Source organism: Rhinolophus ferrumequinum, chromosome 5, assembly GCF_004115265.2.
Source record: "Rhinolophus ferrumequinum isolate MPI-CBG mRhiFer1 chromosome 5, mRhiFer1_v1.p, whole genome shotgun sequence".
Classification (NCBI taxonomy): domain Eukaryota; kingdom Metazoa; phylum Chordata; class Mammalia; order Chiroptera; family Rhinolophidae; genus Rhinolophus; species Rhinolophus ferrumequinum.
Genome location: NC_046288.1, coordinates 70,225,533 through 70,249,594, shown reverse-complemented (window position 1 = coordinate 70,249,594; position 24,062 = coordinate 70,225,533). Strand labels below are relative to the sequence as shown.

Here is a 24,062-nt window from a genome sequence, read left to right as displayed (position 1 = left end):
CTTGCCTTTCCCTTAGAACATTCCGCTTAGCACGGGTAGTACAATGACTAAAGATTTGGGCATTCACTGAGTACCTCCACAGCAGAAGAAGGAAATTTTCCTCCATCTTGAGAAAATGGTGCAATAGTTTACGTAAAAAAAATAATATCATGTTGACAGCGCGGCTACTCAGTGTCTGCCAATGTGTATAGTGAATATATAGGAACTGATTCCTTAATTGACAGTTCATAAAGTTCTTTCAAAGATAAATATGCTGTACAGTTTTAGATAAATTTCATTATAATGTATACTTATTTTGGAAACTAATATGTTTATATATCTTACTATTTTTTAAAACAGGTTGGGAGAAGAAACTTCAGAATGCTGTTTATAGTGAACTGAGTGTGTGAGTTTTTCCTACCTATTTTGAGATATTGTTATTTTTAGCTATATTTACTTTGTAAGTACTGAATACAGTATTGCTATATACTCTCAGTGTATTATTATTTTCTCATTAGTATTTATATACCATTTCAAATAAGTTCATCCTTTTAAAAATTATAGTTCTGCCCCCCTCCCCCCCATTTATATTAACAATTCACTTATGCAGTGTAATTAGGGAATAAGATGTTTCTCATAAGTTAACATTTCAGAAAACTGAAGCCTACCAACATTTTTTTATTGTTGCCATTTTGATATTCTCCTTTTTTTTTTTTTTAAATAAATGACCACTCTAAATATAATTAACTTTTTTTTTGTTTGCAAAATTGGAATCATTATTAAAACATCAAAGTTTTTATTTATGTGGACTTGCCCTCAGAGTCTGTTGAGCTATATAGAACTATTTTTCATTACAAAAATACAGTTTTCGATGTTAGCTTTTGTCATTTATTGAACATTTATTATGTGCGAGCGCTGTGCTAGGTACTGGGAATATAGTGTACAACAATAAGAACAATCCCTCCCTCACAGAGTTTATAGTCTAACGGAGTTCTCATTATGTCTGCTTTTTTTTTTTTTTAACTGCTATCAATGTATCTGTTTCTCTGGCACTCTCTAGTCTCTAACACTCCCATTTCCAACTTGTGCCTTCTAATCTGCTGTTAACTGGGAAACAAGATAACCCAGTCTACCAGAACAATTTCTAAATAAAGAGACTCAGATGAAAGCCTGTGGACCTGTGTTTAGACACACATTTTTAAAATTAGTATTTGCTTCTTTGCTTATCGCCATTTTCCCAGCTGGATTTGAAGTCTTAAATTACATCATATGTAATTGTTATCTATTAACTAAAGTTGACTGTGACTATACCTTGGGTACTGGTCACCAAAGGAATGGACGTTTATCATGACAAGTAAGGTTTTAAATTCACAATATGTCTAGAAATGTCACATTAGGCTGATTAACATGAACATGGTGACTTATCTGTCTATTATGTATAAAGCTTGTAACTTCAGTGTCTTCGTGTCTGATACAAAGGAATCAAAGCATATGTTATATGTAATTCCATTGATTTCCATTTGATGATTGCTATTTCTGTGGTCTAATACAATCCTGAAAATTGTTCTATTAAACGAGCCTTTTACTTGTGTCAGAACAGCGTTTCATTCATTGTCATACCTTCAGTGTCCTACACAATAGATGGTAATTAAATATTTTTGAATAACTTGTTGGGATTTTTGAAGGAGTCCAGTAATGCGACCTTTTTTTCCTCAGTGGGATTCTGAACAAATTGACAAATAACATAAATGCCAAAGAGATCAAAATTATACTTTTATTTCTGATACAGACTAGGTGGGAGGACATAGCTGAGTGCAAGAGCAAAACGAGTCCTTTAACTAAACTCCAGGATTCAATAGATTCCAGTTACACAGTGTTGGTGAGCATGTCCAGTTTATTCTTCCACAATTTAACAGATAAGGCATTGAACTTCTTCTGTGGTATAGAGTAAAGCCCTGCGAGAGGCCAGGAACGTACAGTAATAGAGCCCTTTTCAACATGGAAGGACACGTCCAGAGTGGGGAGGAAGTGTTTCCCCTAACATAAATCTGAATAAAGTGGGACTCAGCGTCTGTTGTTGCATTATTCATTGGCAGAAACTATTAAATGGACAAGTAAAGAAAACAAAAAGTAATTGGAGCCAAAAAAAATAACTCTGATGCCTAATAGAGGTATGGACACATGAGCTATACGATGATACCTAAAAATTGCTCAGTTCATTTGACTGATTTTAGTAAACTGTCCAAAGATTTTGTCAGATTCTGATTTAACAAGTATAACCGAAAACTTTCCATATTCTGTTATTTATATGAAATGTGTAACTGTAGCCTAGGTTAGCTCTTCCCACTTAAGATTGCCTTTGTTGTTTAATTATTGTTCATTATTTGGTAGTAACTATTTAATATTATATTAATAATAATTTACATTGATTGAATGCATATTTTATAACAAGCACTGTGCTGAACAATTTATCTGCATTGCCTCATGTAATGTAATCTTCAGAGCGACCTTATGATATAGAATTTATCATCACCATTTTACAGAAGAGAAAACTGAGGCTTAGACCACTTAAGTAACTTACTGAAGATCAATAGCTAGTAAATGGCAGTGTGGGGTTTTGACCTCCAGAGGTCTGATTCCAAAGCACATGGAGTTTCACTACGTCTCACATAGGTTTGTATCTTGCCTGGATTAAAAGTGTTACGAAACAAGAATTATGTTTTACTTTTCATTTAGTATCTCCTATAGTATCACATAAATGACATTGAGTCAGAAAATAGTAATTGAGCCATCAACCAATGCTAACACACGATAAATATTTGTTGAATTGAGGAGCTCAGTGTAATTATTAGTCCTAAACTTACTATAAAGATTTCACTAAGACAATCTTTGCATTGAAAATGCACCAATTTCTTTCTGTGTCTTAGTCTTCATCGTACTTTGTGTAAAGCAGTTTATAAAGAATTAGATGACTTATCATTTTTCCTTGAGGAACATAAATTAAAGAAGTAAATAAACCTTTTAAAAATCTTTATATATACAGTATAAAACCATACATCATAGTACTGTTATAGTAGGTATACGCATATTCAAATGTCTACCATACTTTAGAGAAGTAGTAGGCCAGCAGTGGGCCAAAATGTAAAGATTTTAGAAAATGGGTATTTTACACTAGACCTCAAGACCTGGTTCGTGGCGTTTGCGGGAAGAGTGCTCAGGCAGACCTGAATCAAAATATTCTAATCATGTGGTTCTTCTTGCCTTATTTGAAATGTTACTGTGCACTTGTTATGTGTGATGTTTTGAGGATCATGAACAAACTAGATCGTCTCTGCTTCTGTGGAGCTTACCTCCTGGTGGGCACACAGACACCTTAGGCAATTCCAGAGCAGTAGAAGGAGGCGTGTGGTGGTGTGTGTGTGTGGGGGGGTGGGTACCGGGAGCACAGAGGGCAGGTGCTGACTCAGGTTGGAGATGTCACACTGGCTGAGCCCAGGAAACAGTGCAGACCAAGATCAGAAAGCTCAGCTGGAGTTAGTCAGAGGAAAGAGAGAAAAGAACTGCTTTAGGCAGAAGGAAACAACCGCCTCAGAGATTTCAGAAGGGAACAAGAGGCTCCGAGACTGAGAGGTGGCAATATGGCACATTGGGGAACCAAAGGGGTGTGGCTGGGTGGTACAGGGGAAAGGGGCATGGTAACGGATGATGCTAGATAGGTAGGCCAGGGATGTGCTTCATACTCAAAGCTTTATAGACTGGGTCTTAAAAGCATTTGGGTGTCAATTTAGAATTTTAGGCACGGTAGTGACACAATCATATTTGCATTTTATTCATTCGGCAATGTGCTGGTTATCCAGTATGTGCCCGCCTTATGCTAGTCACTGGTGAATAAGGAAGGCATTGCTCCTGCATAACAGCCAGGCAAATTGGAAAATGGTTTGAAAATAGTCTGGCAGCAGGGGACACTGCTTAAGAATCTGTCAGATAAATGCTGGCAAAAGATGTTGGTTGCCTAAAACAGTGTCAGTGGGGTGGAAACAGATGAAAAGTAATGAGGGGGATGGAACGAGGCAGGAGTCAAGTTTGCTGCACAGTTTCCGTGCATTCTTCCTGTCTGACAACCCTCATCTCTTCAGAGTACTGAATGTGAGTGCCACGAGGACAGACATTGTAGCCTGTTTTGTTCACTGCTGGGTCTCTGTTGCCTTAAGTACTTAGTAGGTTCTCATTAGATATTTCTGAATTAATACATATCTAACTTGATTTGGGTTAATATTAATGATTTTGGGGTTGCCACTTCTTGCTACTTGGTGTTTTTGGATACATTTCTTTGAGAGTTAAATAACTCTTACAATCATCAGTAAGTGTTCTCCAGTTTCAATCCTAAATTTCTAGGTTTTTCTTAAGTTTTGAAAGAATTAACATTAAATGGAAGGATTTTAAAGTGATATTTAATTTTAAACTGCATGTCCCTTTGCAAATCATATATTGAGCAGTATGAAATATATATTTTTAAAACTATCTTGTATATAAGAAGAAATACTGAGGTATCTAGATATTATCAATTTTTTTTCCTTTGAAAAAGGTGATTTACTTAGGTATGTGGAATGTAGATTTCACTGGAAAAAACAATTAGCTAGAAATAATCAGTAAGTGAAACTGCTTTATAAATTAGGTAGAATAGGTTGCCTTTTTCTATTCTAGAAATGTTTCTTATGGACATTTGAGCTTAGGTTCTGGGATTCGTACAAGTGACTTGCTATATCATTAACGCTTCACATGCTGACGTCCCAGTTTGGATGAGGAATGTATAGTTCTTGATTATTGGAACATGGTTGCTTTGCTGTAGGAACGAGTCCTATGACTAACTTCAGTAGGAGTTATATGTTGTTGTGAAAGAAATATATAAGGACCCGCTAAGTAAACGTTGAACTTTCATGTTCTCCTATTGCCTTCTCTATGATTTCACGTCACCCTGTACCTCAATCGTTATATTCCAATCATTCTGGCTTCTCTGATTTTTAAACATTGCAGGTTTCCACCTCAGGTTCCTGGCTGTCCCTCTGCCAGGAATGTTCTTCCCCCAGATCTTTGGATAGTAGGCTTCTCATTCTCACTCATGTCTGAATTCAAATATTAGCTCCCCTAGATATCTTTCCTACTCTCCCAAATCACTTCTATATCATTACGCTGCTCTCATTTTTTCATGGCACTTACTACTACCTGATATTATTCTTTTTATTTATTTTTTTTATAATTATTGACTGTCTTTCCTTACTAGAATGTTAGGTATATGAGAATAGAGGGTATTGTTTTAATCACCACCATATACTCGGTACCTAGAATGGCTCAAAAATTTGTTGCGTAAATAAATGTTTTCTTAATAAAAACAATACATTTTGAATGTAAAATGTAAAATTACTTAGAAAACAGAAATAATTTCTAAGACATTAAATTTTTTTAATTTTACTAAATTTGTGAATTTATGTATTATGTATTAAAACAGGGCTATTAAAATAGATAGTATGTATATTGTCATTTCAACTGTATAAAAAATATATAATCACATAGAAAAGGAAATTGAGGTAAATGAAAAGAGTTGATATGTTAGTAAGTCAATAGATTTTTTTTGACCTTAAAAAATTCCTCTAAATGTTATACTTATATGTTAAAATTAACAGTTATGACAATTTTCCTATGAGCATTTACAGAGCTAAATAATTTTAAAATTAACCTCAATTTATGAATTCAGATTATTATGCAATTTAACAAAGTAATTCAATTGCTAATCGAAAACTACAGTACTAGTAGGATAACAATTAACATTTTATTAGCCTGTTGCACCTTGTGTAAACACAGAACTGCTAACAAATATTGTTTAATTAATAACATGGACTACAGAGGTAAGTAATTTCTAACTAAAAGAATTCGTGGATTACCAAGAACAATGTACAATATTTAGCTGCCTCTTTTTCCCCCTAGGTTCCCTTTACCTAGTCATCCTGCTGCACCTCCCGAACATCTTAAAGAGCCTTGGTGTACATGAGAAAAGCACAGGTTGGCTATTGTTCATTTTAATTTTATTTTTCCATGCCAAGTTATACAATGAAGAGTGAAAGATCCTTGCTGAGATCAGGGTATATATTACTCATTACGTGAAAAGCTGGGTAAGAACCACTAAAGTGGCGTGAATAGTATTTGCGTACTCTTCCTTTTTACTTACAGTAACCGAGGATCACACCTATTTCACTAAAGTAGTCCTGAAAATGTTGAGTAGAAGAAAAAAAATTGTGTACCATACTTGCCTGAAATTTAAAATATGATGAAAGTATCATGCAACATTCATTCTTCATGCTCTGGGATATTAAAGAAATGAAATGGTAATGAACTGACTCATTCTTACCTTAAAATTTTGGCTTTTGAAGCCAGTGTTATTGATACTGTATTTGAAATATTATTTGTTCTCACGTGCTACTAATTGTGTTCTGTTGCAGCAGTCAAATGAATTTGCTGTCTAAAATGAGCCGAAAACAGCTAAAATCACTTTAAAAGAATAAAATAACTTAAACAGAAACAATGTAAAAAGCTGTTAAAATACAAAATAAGTTCTGTCACATGCCCCTGACTCTACATTGTCCTTTGCCCTGGTGCAACCTGGCCCACCTGTCTGCCAGGTAGCACTGTTCCTACTTCACAGTGCTGGGTAGGGCTCTGTGACAGCCGCTGCCGAGGCATTTGATGGAAATCACAGAGTTGATCTTCTTTCTCCATCACAGTCTCAGAAATTATTATGAAGCATTTCAAATATACCCCAAAGAACTTCCATCGTCTAACTTCAACAATTATCATAGAGGTTCTGCTGCACCAAGAAATGCCTGTGGCTTTGAGTTACCATGTTGCATAGAAGTGGATCTTAGGCAGATTTTATTTTTCAAGTTTTACTTAAAAAACCCTCAAAATTAGATTGTGAAAGGAAGCAATATAAACAAAAATCATGGAGATATATGAGGAAATATGTAATGTTTTTCTATCTCTACATGGTACCGTTAGGGCTAACAATTAGATAATAGTTATTTATTGATATGTCATAAAGCATAATCATTAAATGATACATGTGTGAAATAATTGTTTGATATTCTGTAGTATAGATATAATTCACGCCCCCCCACCCCCAAGTAAAAAGGTTGGGTCTAAATATCTTTTTGTGAAATTTGAAAATTTCCAAAAAGTTTGGAGAAAGTATCAGTTTTGGCATATTAGATGTAAAAAACAAAACAACAGTTGGTTTTTCTGTTACGACTGAAGAGATAGGTAAATAATAGGTCCATTCTTACAGCCTACTGCTAGTTGCTGCGAATATATATGAATAGTAGGTGTATGTATTCTCTCTTTTATCTTGTGACCCATGAAAATTATGGGAATTAATAAAACACGTTTTATTAGAAAACAGTCTCATTTATTTATGTCGTATATGGGTGCTTTTGCACTACGGGGTCGGAGTTAAGTAGCTGCAAGAGACGTTATGACATGCAAAGTCTAAAATGTTTACTGTTGCCCTATTACAGAAAGTTTGCCAATCCCTGCATTGAATGATTCATTCTGTAACAGTAGGGACTATGTTTTTTTATCCTCAGCATCTAGCACAGTGCCTAGCCCACAGAAACCTGTCAATAAATATTTGTTAAAATAACCGATTCTTTAACCATGGTCATGCTAAATACCTCGTCTACCAGTTAGTGTTTGCCTATCTTCCTATATTTGTTCTCCTCAAGTCATCTAGTTCTTCAGCTTCCTGTTCTATTGAGCAGGTCTCTCTTTGCATGAAAGCAACCTAGTTTGGATTGCATCACTGCCATTCCATCATGTCCCTCTTGCACCATTAGATTTCTATTCTGTTTACCATTCCAGTTTTCAGGCTAAGGCTACCTCTACCGTCCACTTTTTCCTTCTCCCAAATTGTTGAATACTTAGGAGGAAAATCACCTAAGTTTTATTTTTACCGTTAATTTGGTCTAAATCCATTTATTCATCTTTCAGTGGATTCATTTTGCTTCCTGTCAATCCTTTTATTGTTCATCATTCATTATCTGCTTTCCATTTAGGTTTTCCCAAAGTTTTTCCATGCAAGTGTAGCCTGAAATTCTACCTCTACCTCACCCATTTTTAATATTTGCCACTTAATATTTAGGTCAAACTTTCATAGCTTCCTTTGGTGCCCCATCTTTTTGGCTCCAGTCCTCTATGATCGACTCTCTACTGTGTATTTCTCTGTGAGAGCAAGCTCAACATGTCTAAAAGTGAGTTTATGATGTTATTCCTAAAAGGAGTGTCTCTTCCTGACTTTCCCATTTCTGTTCATTGGTTTCCATCATTATAGTGATTTAGACTTGAAATACCTTTGATCTCAATTTTCCATATCCAAATAGTCCCTCAATTCTATAAATTATTTCTTCCCATAGTGTTATGTATGGCCTTCTTTTCTTTTCCATGATCAAGGTCATTGCCATAGTGATCACAATGACCATGATGATAATGACAACTGTCTTTTATCGAGTGCTTACTTTTTTCAGGCATTAATTCCTATCCTTGTCTTATTCTTACTTTCGATGTGTCTTTCCCATCACCTTATGTAATTTCAATACAATTATTATTAACCACAAGCAGATGAATAGCTTTACCATATCTTACTGCCTTCTAATGAACTTTTAGTGACTCCCAATTGCCTCACAAGTTAAGTTCCTGCTCCAAAGCCCCCGCTTCCCCTTTCACCTTATCAGTTTCTGCTGCTGATAAGTGTCCTATGCACCCTTCCAAGTGAATCATGTTGTCTTTCTCTCTTGCATCTTTAACACCTTTCTTATTTTTTCTTGTCACGGAAAGCCCTTTCTGCCTGCTTTGCATTATGAAAATCCCACCTGTTTTTTGAGGGTCAGCTCAGGTCACATCTCTTCTCTAATGTTGTTATATTACTCCTGTTGTAAAGGATCTCTCTTTTGGACTCTTTTAGCACACGATCATTTTATGGCCCGAATCATGAATTCCATTCTATTATAGTAATTTCTGTACACATCTTTCTGTCTTTTGTTATAAGTCTTTTGAAAGCAGTAAAAAGTTAAAAATGTTTTTGCATATCCATCAAATCTAGTATACTGACTTTTATGTAGCAGAAGTTTAGTAAGTTTATGTTGAATGAATAGTAAAGACGTTTGCTATCACACCAATGATTACAATATTCATTTAAAAGATATTTACTGAATACCTGACCTTCTCTGCTATGTGCCATGGGAGATTCAGAAATAACTGAGATACAGATTCTGCCTTAAGATAACTTCATGGTTTAATAATTGAAAGAAGACTTGGATACAAGTAGTTGTAATAGAAACTAGAAAGTGCTGTATGTTGTAGAGGAGGTGGCTGGGAGGCTTTGTAGGAGCACTGGGAAGGAACTGGGACAGGTGGTTCCTTACCAGGTTGTTCTTTGCTCTTCATAATCAAAAAGAACTTGAACAATTTCAGTTAGTGTTTCCTTCTCCTTTTATTCACTAAAATATGTGGGCAGAAAATATTTTGGGACTGGACCCTGGAGAATATTTTTCCCATTAAAATTTTGAGTTATTTAACTTCACTTAGCTCTTGCTTTTGTCTTCAGAGTTGGGATGTAAATCAGCTCTCCACAGTTTTTGGCAAGCTGGATTGGTGTTTAATTGTCTGGGCTAATGAAGGAAAGAGGCTTCTTATCCTGTATCAGCATTTCCCAGAGTAATTTCTGCTGAACACTAGCCCTGAGAGACGCTCCACAAAAAGGGTTCCGTGGACAAATAAGTTTGGGAATGAGGCACATACTGCCTTCTTCTTGGTGAATCACAGTGTACTTTATTATTTTTAATAGACTTTATTTTTTACAAGAGTTTTAGAAGTACAGAAAAGTTGAGAGGGCAGTACAGGGAGTTTCCATAGATCCAATACTGGTTTTCTTTATTAACTCCTTACATTTGTTACGATTAGTGAACTGGTATTAATACATTATTATTAACTGAAGTTCGTACTTTACTCAGATTTCCTTAGCTTTAACCTAATGTCGTTTTTCTGTTCCAGAATCCTATCCAAGATAACACATTACATTTGGTTTTCATGTCTCCTTAGGCTCCTGTTGGCTATGACAGTTTCTCAGACTTTCCTTGTTTCTGATGACCTTGACAGTTTTGAGAAGTACTGGTCAGGTATTTTGTAGAATATCGCTCTGTTGGAATTTGTCTGATGTTTTTCTTATGATTAGCCTGGCGTTGTAGGTCTTTTGGGAGGACGACCACAGGTAGAAAGCGCCATTTATATTCATCACATCATATCAGGGTACACACTATCAACGTGATTTAGCACTGTCGATGTTGACCTTGATCGTCTGGTTGAGGTACTATTTGTGAGGTTTCTCAGCTATGATGTCACTCTTTTTCTCCCCCTTTGTATACTGTACTCTTTGGAAGGAAGTCACTGTATATGGTCCACACTTAAGAAGGGGCAGTTATGTCCTATTTCCTTGAGGAGGGAGTATCAACAGGAATTATTTGGAATTTTTCTGCATGGAAGAGTTGTCCCCCCCTTTTATTTGTCCAATCACTTATTTATATTAGTATGGACTCATGGATATTTATTTTATTCTTTGGGTGTTAATCCAATACGCATTCATTTTGTTGCTTACAATCTATTTTGGCATGTTAAAGGCTCAGAGAAATTCTGCAGTAAGGAGACTGTTCAATTTTATTTAATCCAGTGTTGTTCAAACTTATGAGACCATGAAATCCTATTTCCATGTAAAATACTTTGGGAATTGCTTTGCTATACCTCTCAGAGAAAGTAGTATTTGGAGAAATTGATACACCTCATGATAAATATAAATGCGTGAGTTTTCTTGTGTGCTAATAAGCACACAGAGCTCTAAGTGTTTGCCAGGTAATACTTTAGTGCTTTACAAGTATTCACTCATTTCGTATGCATGAAAAGCCTATGAGGTGAGTTACTCTTATGATCTTACATCCAACTTCCTAAAAGTAGTAAGTGGAAGAATTGGGGTTTGAACCTGGAAGTCTGGCTCTAGATGATATTCAGCCCATTTCTGTATCCAGTCCAGAACTGCTCAGGCAAAATCATAATATGCTATGATTGTATTTACCCTGTTCTCTGTCAATCCAGTAACCTAAGCAAAAATGAGAATTTTCTTAGTTTTACATTATTTCAATTTGAATCCCCTTCCTGACTCGTCTTTCTGTCTTCTGTATTGTCACTCTATTTCTTTAAAATTTCAAGATATTTAGGATATAATTCTAATCTTCTACTCATGTCTGCGAGGTTGTTAATGACGTTGTCCCTTTTTCCCACTCAGGTCTGATTTCTTGCCTTCTCACACCGTCCCTCCCCCTCCTGCCACTCCGCTCCCCACTTCCACACATACACATTCTGTCTGTCTAATCATACTCGACCTCTTAGTTGTTCCAGTAGGGGCACCATTGCTCATGCTGTTGCTTCTACCTGTAACTGCCTCCCACATATTTCGGGCTAACTTATGCACATTCTTCATGTGTCAGGTTACATGATAGCTTTTTTAGGAAGGCTCTCCGACCCCCAGATTTCAGATTTTCAGGTACTTTTCCTGTGTCTCCAATCCTTTACATGGGAGGCACTGTGTACTTCCTCCCACAACATTGGGTTGTTTGTATCATTCCCTAGATGCCGTAGTGTCCTGTGAACACGCACGATCAGTGTCTCTTTTCACAACTGTATCTCCGGCATCTGGCATAGTGCCTGGTACATGGTAGGTGCTCGATATACATATCATTACAATGACAAGTGAATTGAATAAACAAAAAAATGGAAAATATTCTCTCCTAGAAAATATTCATACCCTTTTCCCTAGTATAATTACACTTGTAGAAGCTTATCTAAAGGAAAGCATCAGAGAAACACAGAGACTTATGTTCATGATAATAGTGAAAAATTTAAAAGAATCTAAATGAACAATAGAGCTTGGCTTAAATATAACATGGTATCATGTTACACAGGCATCAGATATGTAATTTTTAAAGAAATATGAAATATGAAAGTGCATACAATATCATCTTAAATGGAAAAAACAAAACATAAAACAATATAATTCCACTTTAATTAAATATGTACGTGAATATGTATATGTATATGCACATACATATCTCAATTATATACATACATGCATAGAAAAATGAAAGAAGAGAACAAAATGTTAACAGTGGTTATTTTTGGCCGATGGAAATTTGTGGATGCTTATTTATTATTTTATTCTTTACATAGTGTTCTGTTTTCCAAATTATCTTAAGTAAATGTGTTACACTGATAATCAAAGAATTACTACAATCTTTTTCCATTAGGTAGCTGGGTTATAATTATTTTGTTTTACTTTATTTTTTGAGAGGGTGAAGAAAATAGTTGTTAATTTCGTAATTTCATAGTTTTGTTTTAGATGCTATATATTATGCAGTTTTTCAAGATTCCTTATTTACTTTCATTGTTATGAAAAAGGTGATAGCTAATACCCATTTAAAGATTTCAGTACAATTGTGATTCTTTTATAAATCTTTTGCCTCTCATTGATTAGAAATTCCTTTATTTATAAAACTGTTGAAATCCTTTGAGTTAATATCGTGGATTCCAGTTATTAGGGAAACTGATTTGAAGTCAGCAGTAATTTCATTTGGAGAGGATATGGGTTTGGGTAAAAGGTAATGTCTTCCTATTTAAACATTTTAAATGTAAAAGGCCATTCATTTTCCTTTAAATAACATTTAAAGCTTTATTTATTTTGTAAGTCTTTTGGGTAGAAAACATTACTTTCTTTGTATTTTGTATTAGTGCACTGTCATTTTTTAAGAACTTATTTGCTACTTCCACTCTTTTTTTGCTGCTAAGTATATATTGGAATTTTTATTTAAATGGTAGCACAGGAATGACTATGATTTTTTTTTTTTTGGAGCATTTATTTTTGAGATTTAGGGCTTATTCAGCTGCCTCTACAAATAGAACCTGAGAAAAATTAAGTATCTATAAAACTGGAGCTAAAGTGGACCTTTACATTTATCCAGTTCAACCTCTGGAGTTTATCTCCTTTTGCTCAAGTACTTCTGAAAACAGGGAACACACTATTTCACCTACTTACATCATTTTGGTTAAGTCTTTTACTTGTTAGAAAGTTTCTTTTTTATATTCAATGGTCATATGCTCCTTATAACATTTACCTACTGGTCCTAGTTTTGTGCTTAGCATATAGAAGGCACTCAATATACATCAGTGAGTCAGTGAGTAAGCAAAGGAATGAGTGAATACCACTTAATTAAGATTATAGTTCTTGAGGGACCTAAAGGATGACCCAGCTTGAAAGAAGCCACTTTATTCAGCTTAGATTTCCCCTCATTGTCAGGAAATTCTAGCCTATTTCTGACGTCTATGGAAATGGCTTCTCTGACCATCTGACTGAGATTCTTGCAAGGGGCAGCTTTGAAAAGCCCTACCAACCTTGTCATTGTATCATAAACATGGAACAGGGTATGGAGAAGACATGGTGAACCACTGTGATCACTTTTCTTTCAGTTTTTAAACAATTTTAAAGGAAGTGGTATGTGTTCTTGACAACTAGAAGTTTTGGTATATCCAGCTTCCTGTTTCTTTGCTCATTCTTTTATACTCTTTCTGTGGTTTATGATATATGGACTGATAGAGCCCCTATGAAATTTTTGAACCTGTCCCATATTATTATATTTATCTGTTTTATCCTCCCCACCTCCACCACAAAAGTGATGTGTTTCTTAGGGGCAGGAAGTTGTTTTTATTCTTCTTTAGTGGCATGTGTTGAACTAGGTGCCCAATACATATTTGTTGAATCAGTTTCTTTTCATTATTTGGAAACTCAGTGACTACACTTTATTTTCCCCTGTTCTAACCTCAAAAATTCCATTTTTTCTGAATATTGAACATACTTTTCCTCTTTCCTTCCTTCAGTTTTCAGTCATATTCTTCTGGGTTATTTCTAAGATTCTGCTTTAGTTGTGGAGCACAGAAAAAAATGGTAATTGAATAAAATTTGATCAGCTTTGGTTCAGGTCTTAAGATTCTTTCCATTCTACTCTCATGTGTTCTTTTTAAAAGCTTCCTTATTCATATAATGAGGGTAATGATACATATGTCACAAGATTAATAAAAGAACATGTAAATTACATAGCTCTGTTTCCTAAACTCTTCATTCAGAATGCTTTCTTCTGATGTCTGATTTCTGTGTAACTTTTTTCTTAACTATTTTCTCTCTCTATCTAAAATATGTTAAAGTTCATAAATTGAAATACTTGGTACAGTGGGGTATCCATTTAGGAGAACTGTAATTAATCACTTAAAATTATAGTTTATAGAAAATAAATACTTGAACGAGATGTTTTTGCCAAAATAATTTTTTAAAGGAGAAGTTGACATATATGTTATAGAATATCTTATATATTGGTGTCGTTCCAGAAGGTGTCAAACACACGCTATCCTGAATGACCTTCATGTTTGAGGTTTTAGTGGGCTTTTGTGCTGTATTAAAATTGTATTTTGCCATCTAGAAAATATGTGCAGTATATCTTATGAGCCACACATTGAAGTTTAGTGTGACTTAAAAATTTTTTTTATATCTGAGAGTTGTCTTTTTATCAGTTTAATAGCTCTTTTTATGAGTAGTTGAAAATGAGGATTTTTTTTAATTAGAAAAGTGAGTTTTTGCATAAATTTTACAACTTAGTAAGACCTCTCGCCAAGTTCAGAAAAATTTAGCTCTACATTAAAGAGAAGCAAGATCCAAATTCAGCTAATCCTGAGCAAACATAATTCACATTTAAGAAAAAAAGATTAAAACTAGATGGAAGCCAAATGACACATCTGAAGAGCACACTGCTCCTGCTGGGAGGTGTAGCTATAGTGATTTTCTCTAAAGAACCACTAGAAGCTTAAGGACGAAGCGTAATGAAATAATGTACACACACAGCCCAAGGTCAGGAAGCCATCAGACAGGACAGTCAAACTTACCAGCAAAATGGTCAGTGGCCAGAAAGTCCGTCCCAAGGCCGCCTCTGGCAGCCTGCCAGCTTTTGTGTGCGGTGCTTGCGCCGCGGGTCCGTCCACCGCCCGTGGGTGAAGCCCGTTCCCTGCTCTCCGCTCTGCACGAACATTAGGACATTTGGAATCATAGTTCAATAGATAGCAGTTTTGTTCTTTATATAATAGGAGAAATAATAAAAATTCAAGGATTGGATTTTTAATCTTTATGCAAATTTTATTTTTATAGTATTGATTGAATTAAAATTACTTAAAAAAAAACACAAAACACCTCTCTTGTACCTGCTACCGCCACAGTTGGGCGTGGGGGGAGCAAGGGACAGACGATCTGTTAGAGGAAATGTTATTTAAGCTGAGATCTAGAAGTTGAATAAAATTGATCCCGATAAATTGAGAATAAGGGTGTTGGGGTGAAAGTGGGCTGTATTGTTGTAATTAATGTTGATCAGGAATCAAGTACTCTCATGTATTTTAAGTTTTGGATCTAAGAGAAATATTTACAGTGAAAAAATTAAAGAGGATTGAAAATAAGCCAGTAAATGGAATTAATTTCGGGGGTATTTTATACAGTTTATTTAAGAGTTTTATTTTATTCTTGAAAAATCTATTTGCATATATTTAATAAAATAAACCTTATACATTTCACACAGCTCTACATTTCTCCTATAGATGAGTATTTTGTTTTTGTTCATTCATTGCTTAGGCCATTGTATCAAAAATAGGTTTAAATTCTTGCAACATTACTTAGAGTAGAAATCTGTTCAATTATTGAGCGTCTGTTGTGTGCCAGACAAAGTGTGATAATGCACCATAATAGGTGAACGAATCGGTGCTTTGAGAGCCCATGAGCAATAGGCACCTAAGACCAGCTGGGGTGGGGACTCCAGGCAAGAGAAGGCTCAGCAGAGGTGAAGACCTGAAAGGTGAGTAAGGTTTATTCAGATAAAATAGGAATAAGTATGCTGAGGATTGGAGGGGCGCATTGAGAGTATATGCCAGATAAAGGCAGTAATGAATGTATTCAAATATGTGTTAACAGAGAAGCTATGACTAATGATAGTGTAGTAAAAGCTATCAATTATTGAATGATTATTATCATTATTATGTCATTGTTCAAAGTGACATAATAATGTCTTGTGACTTTACATCTTTAATTTTATAACAACCACATAACAGAGCTATTATTATTATTCTACTTTTATTGACTAGTTATAATTGTCCTTTGTGAATAATATAATGTATAGTTCTTTTCTCTTTATTTGGTCTAAATTTTGGAGCTTTGGTATTATTTTATTTTAGTTTCAGTGAGTCAGAAGTGGCCTTTTTAGGCTTAGGCATGTTTTAGTAAAAAGCCAAAAAATAATTATGACATTTTATCTTGGCATTAAAAAGAGTAGTTTGCTAAAATATGATATATATATAGATAATCAGTCTATGACGTACTATTAAAATTAACTTATTATTTCAAATTTACAAGAGATGTAGGTGATAGAGAAGAAGGTAATCAATAGTGTGAAAAGCTGTAAGACAAATCCTGATTGTGAGACATTCTAAAAGATAGCTGTCTCGGACACTTCAAAAAGTCAATTATCATGAAAAAGAAAATGACAAAGAGACGCTGGATTAAGCTAGACTAAGAGACCTAACAACCAAATCTAATGTAATGAATGAATTTTTATTGGATCCTAGATTTTTAAAATCTGTAAAAGACATATTGGGGACAACTGGAAAATTTTGAATATGGACTATATATTAGATGATCTGAAATATTATTAATTTTGTGTGTGTGGTAGTGGTATTATGGATATATAGGAGGTGGTTCTTATTCTTAAAACATTCATGCTGAAGTATTTAGGTCTGAAAAGTCATGTTTGCAAAAATGATAACATAATAGTTTCTATAAAATTTTATTTTTTACTAGGTCATTAGTATGATTCCTGAGTATCAAACATTTATAGAATGCTTAAATTTAATTTACCTTTTTATTATCTGCTATTTTTTCTTATGATGTTTATCACCATATGACTTACTGATTTTTTTTTCTAATCTATCCCCATTCCCATCCTTCACTAGACTGTCAGTTTTATGGGAACTGAGACTTTTCTGTTACTCATGGCTTAATTCACAGCACTAAGGATAGTGTCGGGCACATTGTAGGCAGTAATCCATATTTGTTGACAGAACTAATAAATGAAGATAACCAATCTCAACCAACCTCACCATTTCTGTATAACCATATCTTTAGTGTTTTTACCAGTGTTTTTTTTTTTTTTTTTTTAAATCAGTTTCAGTATTATTAACCAGAAACAGTGACAGATTGTTCCTTGTTTCAGGGAAGTTGGGAAAAAAGAATTTTGAAGAGTTTAAATAGTATGTGCACTGAACTGAGCATCCCATTGGCACGAAAGGTACTTTTAACATTTAAGTTTTTTACTGTGAATCAAGCACTATGAAATATGAAGTTATAACTGTTAGGCAGATTTATCTGTTTTTTTTACTAGTATATCACTTTGTTTTGAAACAAATCTGTAAAAGGCCAATTATGTGGCTGTATTCTGTATAGATTTCTATTACGTATGCTGTAATGCTTTTTGTAATAAACCTATAACTTGAGAATAAATAGAAATAAAGGACAGAATCTTCGGTATAGATTATTTAGAGATTTGGCTGTACTTTAAATGCACTTTAAAGATTTTAATTACCTTTAGTCTCCTTACTTTTCTGCTAATTAGCACAATTAACCATATTTTTAAATTAGAGATGGAATTCAGGCACTGTCATCTTGTAATAGCCAATATGGTACCATCTTTATTAACAATCAGTGTTAACATAGGGAATTAAAAGAATGATTTGTCATCTCTCTGAACTATTTAGATTGAATACTATTAGATTTACTTAGGTCTAATACTCAACATTTGTTTGTCAATCTGGGCTTTGAGGTGGGAAGAGATGAAAAAGGAGAGAAAATCCACTTGAGGAATGTTCTGGATTCTTTACAGCTGCTCACGAGTAGGAGAGAACAAGTTTCTCTTCATTTCATTCTCCCTACCTGATATTTATTCCTTGCTGTTGGACAGAATATAGTGGGTGTACTTTGGATAATATCCAAGGACAAGTCATGGAAGACACCAGAAGGATGGTGTAAAAAAGGATAAATTTATATGAAAAACTGTCTAAACATGTAGTATTGTGTACTATACTGTCTTTCATATAGGACAGGGGTGTCCAAACTTTTTTCAACGTTTTTCACCAAGGGCCATATGCGGTAAAATACACAAACAGCCGGGCCACTCACTCGAGGTGAAGTACGTATTGCCTCACCTGGTTTATTTAAGTAAACTAAATATATTTTTGGAATTTGCTGCAGGCCAATAAAAAATGGATCGCGGGCCGCAGTTGGCCCACAGGCCGCAGTTTGGACACCCCTGCTCTAGGAAGATGAGGCTACTGACTCCCATTCATGCTCTCTTGGCCAGTCCCTCTTGCGATGCATTTCTGAGATTGCTGGATGGGGTAGGAGGTGTAGTGTGTGGCGGAGGAGCAGTTTTTCTTAGTCAAAGTTACTGGCCTGTACAGATCATTTACCTTCTTTTCCTGGACTCATTAGCTGAGCCATTGAGACTAAATATAATAGTTAAATAATAATAGTAATTTAAGTGTAATTCCAGAAAAGTTTACCATGTGTAATGAAATGATTTTTTCTTGTGTTATAGTAGCTTATTTAAACCTTTAGATAAGTTATTGATTCTAATTTTTCAGCTGCATTGCTAAACTTCACAAAATGAAACCAATTTTTAAATTACCTTTTTTAGAGGCCAGTTGGGGAACAGAAAGAACTTCTCAATAAATGGAATGAAATGGGAACTGATGAACCAGGTATATGAAGGACTTTTTTCAAAATGTGGTAGTGGGAAAAAAATTGCCTTCTTAATTATGGATCCAAAATAACAATATTAACAATTTTTTTGGACAGGTAGCAACTTTCCCTTCCCATGAATTTACTATCATCTGTTTTGTTTGCTTACACTTGTACTTTGATCTTCAAAAATCCCTAACCTTGGTCAGTGTTCTCCATTCTTTTGAGAACATTTAAATCAATTATACTTTTTTTAAAGCAGCATTTGAAAACATTTTTATAAAAGAGTAAATCATTCCATGGATTTCTTAGACTCCTAGTTAAGGTAAATATTTTTCAAGCTTTAATTACATTGAGATGTTAAAGATAGGTTAAATGGTGAAAAGTTTTAAGACATTTAAAATGTTTTTAAGAACTTATTTTGGTCACTCTAACGTTTAAAATTGAGTCAACCAATTTTATAAACACATAATGAGTGACAACTACATATAAGGGAGAACAGTTCAATACAACCAGAGGAGCTCACTAAGAATGCATTGCTTGTATTCTACGTGTTTTGAGAATTCTCATGTACAATTTTTATATTATATTGACATTGTTTTTTTCAGTTCAATTGTAAATAATCTATTACAAATTTATGAAAGGGAGACTCTTAATTTCTTCCAGAATATGTCATCTAGGCTGTGAAGGGAAGGACTGTCTTTTCATTTTTATGTTCCCAAGACTTAAGAAAATGTATGACAAATAATCAATACTCTACAAATGTTCAAATTAATCTAGCTGCACAGCAACGTATGAAAGAATCATTAACATTTATTATTAGTAAACATTCATATAATGAGTTAACTGAAATTTTGTTTTAATCTATCTTCTTAATTCTAGATTTAAGCCTTTTCAGACCTGTTTATGCACCTAAGGATTTTCTTGAGGTATGTTCTATTGGTTAAATATGTGTATATTAATAAGGGAAAAATGTGAAAGAAATGATGATGTAAGAATATCTCCAGGCAGAGGAATCTGCATGTAAATAGCCCCTGAGCCACGGGAGCAGTGGAGTGACATGATCAGATTTGTGTTTGGAAAATGTTCTTGGAAAATACATTGGAGTGTGGAAAGATTAGAGGCAAGTAAATCAATTAGGAAGATTTTTAGTAAAAAATAGTGACTGTGAATCATGTAGCCTGCTGCCTGGAACATAGTTTCTCGGTGAATCTTTTCCCGTTTTCTTCCCTCCCTGTTTTAGTAGTCCAGACAATAAACAATGTAAATACAGGCTACGTTAAGTAGCACATTATAAATGACTAGTTAGTATATTCTATCCCATCTTGACTAAGGGTCACTACAAGACTTCCGGATATCCCTGGAGATGAGCATAGACAGATAACCAGCTGGAAGTTGATCCAATCTTTAACTGCTGAATCGCCAACACATGGAACAAGACTTAGCATACACTTGCTCAATGAATAGGTTTTGAATGAATGAATGAATCTTTCACAATTTATTTTTATTTCTTTTCTGAATCTGTTGTCTCTGATACCAGTTTGCCAGCATTAAACGTTGTTAGAAACTATTTCAGGCCTTTTGGAGTTGTAGTCTCCTTTTAACTTTAAAGAGAAGTTATATTGGTCAGAAATTGCCTTTATAGCGATCCCATTATTTCTCTTAGCTTCTTAAAGGTTTCTCCCAAACTCTTTCCTTTTCTAGCACTGAGGGCTGAAATTTCATGTAATTTTTACATGTTACCTTTAACTGTGTTTTCTCCTTGATAGTCATACATTCTGTTTCCTTAAGAGTTGTTGCTGAATTGATCCTTTAGTATTCATGCTAAGATTCTTCTTTAGTTCAAGAACATTCTCTATCATTATTTCCTTAATTATAGTTTCTGCATTTCTAGTATTTTCTATTACCGCTGTATTCATAATTTCTTTTCCTTTTCTGTTTTTATAAGTTTATAAAGTTCTTTTTAAGTTCTTTTCCTTTTCTGTTTTTATAAGTTCATATTGCATGATACCTTATTTGTGTAATTAGAGTAAAATTGTGTTGTTCTTTATTAGTCTGTGTTTAACATTGTTGATTCTTTGCTAAGCCATTTATTTTTAATTTTTTAAATTAATTAATTCGTTTATTTTTTTCCTTCTTCCACCTCTCCCCCCCCCCCCACTCCAGTTCAAGCCGTTGTTTCTCAGTCTAGTTGTGTAGGACACAACTCCCTGGCCATACTGGTGTTATGGGCCTTGTGCTCCCCCTGGCTGAGGGGTCAGTCGCCAGTCGTCGGCTGGCCACTCACAGCAGCTCTTGCCGGCTGCCAGCCACGCTGGCCACTGGCCACTCATGGTGGCACATGGTGGCCCACGGCAGCCCACGGCAGCCTGTGGCAGCTCATACATAAGAATTTTTTTTAATTAAAGTTTATTGAAGGGACAATTGTTAGTAAGTTACATAGATTTCAGGTGTACAATTCTGTAATTCATCATCTATATCTCACATTGTGTGTTCACCACCCAGAATCAGTTCTCTTTCCATCACCATATATTGGAAGAAGAAATTTTTAAATAAAATTACTCATCATAACATTATACAGCAATAAACACTACAAGTACTATTTTTAAAAACATAATATATTATGAACATTTTTTCATATCATGACCTACATTACTTATATTAATTGAGGCATATTACACTGTATATTCTTATATAAATTAATCATAATTATTTAAATAATTCCCTCTGATGTGGGAATGCTTAAGTTGTTTTGGTGGGATGCTTAAGTTGCTTTATGTTCTTCGTTATAAGCAGCACTTCATTAACATTCTTTCTGCACTATTTTTACAAACATCTTTATTTCCATAACTACACTCATAGAAATGAGATTCCTAGATTAATGGATATGCAAATATCTGACTTTTTTATCTGCTTAATTTTGAAAAGTATGTAAATGGTCTTTCTTGTTAGCTTGGCGTCTGAAAATTTCCTCTTTTTTTTTTTTCCACGTAGGTTTGATTTAGAGATGATACTCTGCAATATTACTTCACCCTCTTTCTTAAAACATTGTCTGTATTTTTTTTCAAAAGGGTTAGAATTGGTTCTAAAATTTTCCCTGGTAAATTTTATAATCAAGCATTTAAAAAGTTTTTTTCTATCACCTTCCCTGGAAAATTATTATAATCAAACAATTTTTATTTTTTCTTACCATCAAAAAGTTTTCCTTTAAAACTAAATTCCTAACATTTTAGTTTTATATGGTAGATCATCAGTTGGACTACTAAGCCATCCTAATTAAAGCATGTTTATGGCATTTTTACAGTTTAGTATAATTTTACAGTATTTTAGAATGTCACTAGAGTATATGCATGAACCCAGCAAGTTTTTAATTTTGTGGTGATACAAGAATATGACTGCCAATTTTATAAGTGTAGACATCCTATAAGGAAACTAATTAATTTTGTTGGATTTGTTTTTAAAGGTATTAATTAATCTTCGCAACCCAAATTATGAAAATGGTGATTCTCTTAGTTTCAGGACTCATTTGGGTTTAATTCAAGTTCCTCTGAAAGTAAAAGACATCCCTGAATTGGTAAGTATAGGCATTTAAAAACCAATGAGCATATTTTAGAAAACAATCATTAGAAAAATACTTTAGTGCAGCATATATCTAACCAATAGGACCATCTGCTAAATAAATTGAAAAGTTTCTTTTTTATTGTAAATGTGTCATATAGAGAGTGAGTTGCTCTGCTAGTGGGATTAAAGATGAGCTGACATTGACCTCTAAATGCTTTTGCTTATTCCTCATTTTACTAAACAGCGTAGATTTATAAGACAGCTTGTTGGGGTTCAGGTGCCTGATGTATGACTATAAAATGTATTGAAACACATTGTGAATTTCATAATTTTTTTAAAGAATATACATTTTTTAATTTAACCAACCTTTATTAAGCTCCCAACATGGTGAGGCACTGAGGGAGATAAGGGAAAGTAAGCAGAGAAATCAGTTGATTGTCTTTCAGCTCCAAATCTACCTTTTTCTGCTCTGCTTTGTTATACTGGAACTGGACCTTATAAACTCTCTTTTGCCACCTGGCTTCGTATTAGGCTTTGTTACAAGGCTTCTGCAAGGACCCTGCAGGATCATCATAGCAGGAGAAAGAGGCTTCCTTTCCTGGTTCCCTTGTGTGGGAACCAGCTGATCGGCATGCAGAAGACCCAGTAGCACTCACCTGGGAAGCCCTTAACCAACCAGCACTGGCCTGTACCCTCTGGCAAGTTTCGTCATCACCTCTGGCCTGCATGTTCCTGTGGCAACCACTCCATCGCCATAGAGATCTGAATCTCAGTCTTGAGGGCAGGGGAGGAGATGCTTTCCTGGATTCTTTGTTCCTTCTTGATTCACTGTCCTTCAGCCTAGAAGTCATGGTTGCTTTCTGTATTTGCTAATTCTGTTTTTTCCTGTTCACATTTCTGGTATGGTTTCTATTTCCTGATTGAACACTGACTGATACAAGAAGCAAGATGATTATTTACATAGGACTTTGGAAAGCTCAAGAGTTGGAGACCCCACATGTTATAGAAGGCCATGCTGAGCCATGGGGCTGAACGTGGAGATTGTATGCAAGTCTGTATCAGGAGGAGTTAGACATGCCCCAGGCCCCTACCCCCCTGCGTAGTCAGGTGACTACTCCTCCCCATAGGAGACCGGAGGCATGTTCATTAGAGAAACAATCAGAAGGGATACGAACTCAGAGACCTCAGATACAAAGCAGGACAGGAATGAGGCACTGTATGGAAAACAGAGGGATTAAGTGAAAGTTAATCGAATGGTGAGATTAATTCCCTCATCCCTTACCACCACGACTATGCTTTCCCGGTTCTCTCCTTCCTCATCCTCTACCAGAGAAGAGACTAAGAGAGCTTTGAGGAGCCCTCACAAACAGGGCAGCTGGCTGGCTATCAAGTTGCCTCACAGTGAAGCCCACCACACTCTACTCCCAATCCTTGCAGACGGATCTTCCATCATAAATGACCAGCCTGGGATCTACGGATACTTGAAATCTTCCAATTTGAAAGGCAGCAACCAAAACTAAGACAAACAAATGAAAAAATAATAATAATCGCAAAAATAGCC

At 34.9% G+C, this 24,062-nt stretch overlaps 1 protein-coding gene across 1 annotated transcript in view; it reads left to right on the top strand.

Moving 5' to 3' along the window:
• Positions 1 to 24,062, top strand: part of TBC1D19 (TBC1 domain family member 19) — a 115,706-nt gene that overhangs the window by 21,134 nt on the left and 70,510 nt on the right. The window contains 7 exon segments of the mRNA XM_033106673.1: positions 340 to 385; positions 5,962 to 6,011; positions 6,014 to 6,036; positions 17,418 to 17,492; positions 18,897 to 18,960; positions 19,823 to 19,869; positions 22,404 to 22,514. Coding sequence (XP_032962564.1) covers positions 340 to 385; positions 5,962 to 6,011; positions 6,014 to 6,036; positions 17,418 to 17,492; positions 18,897 to 18,960; positions 19,823 to 19,869; positions 22,404 to 22,514 — 416 coding nt within the window.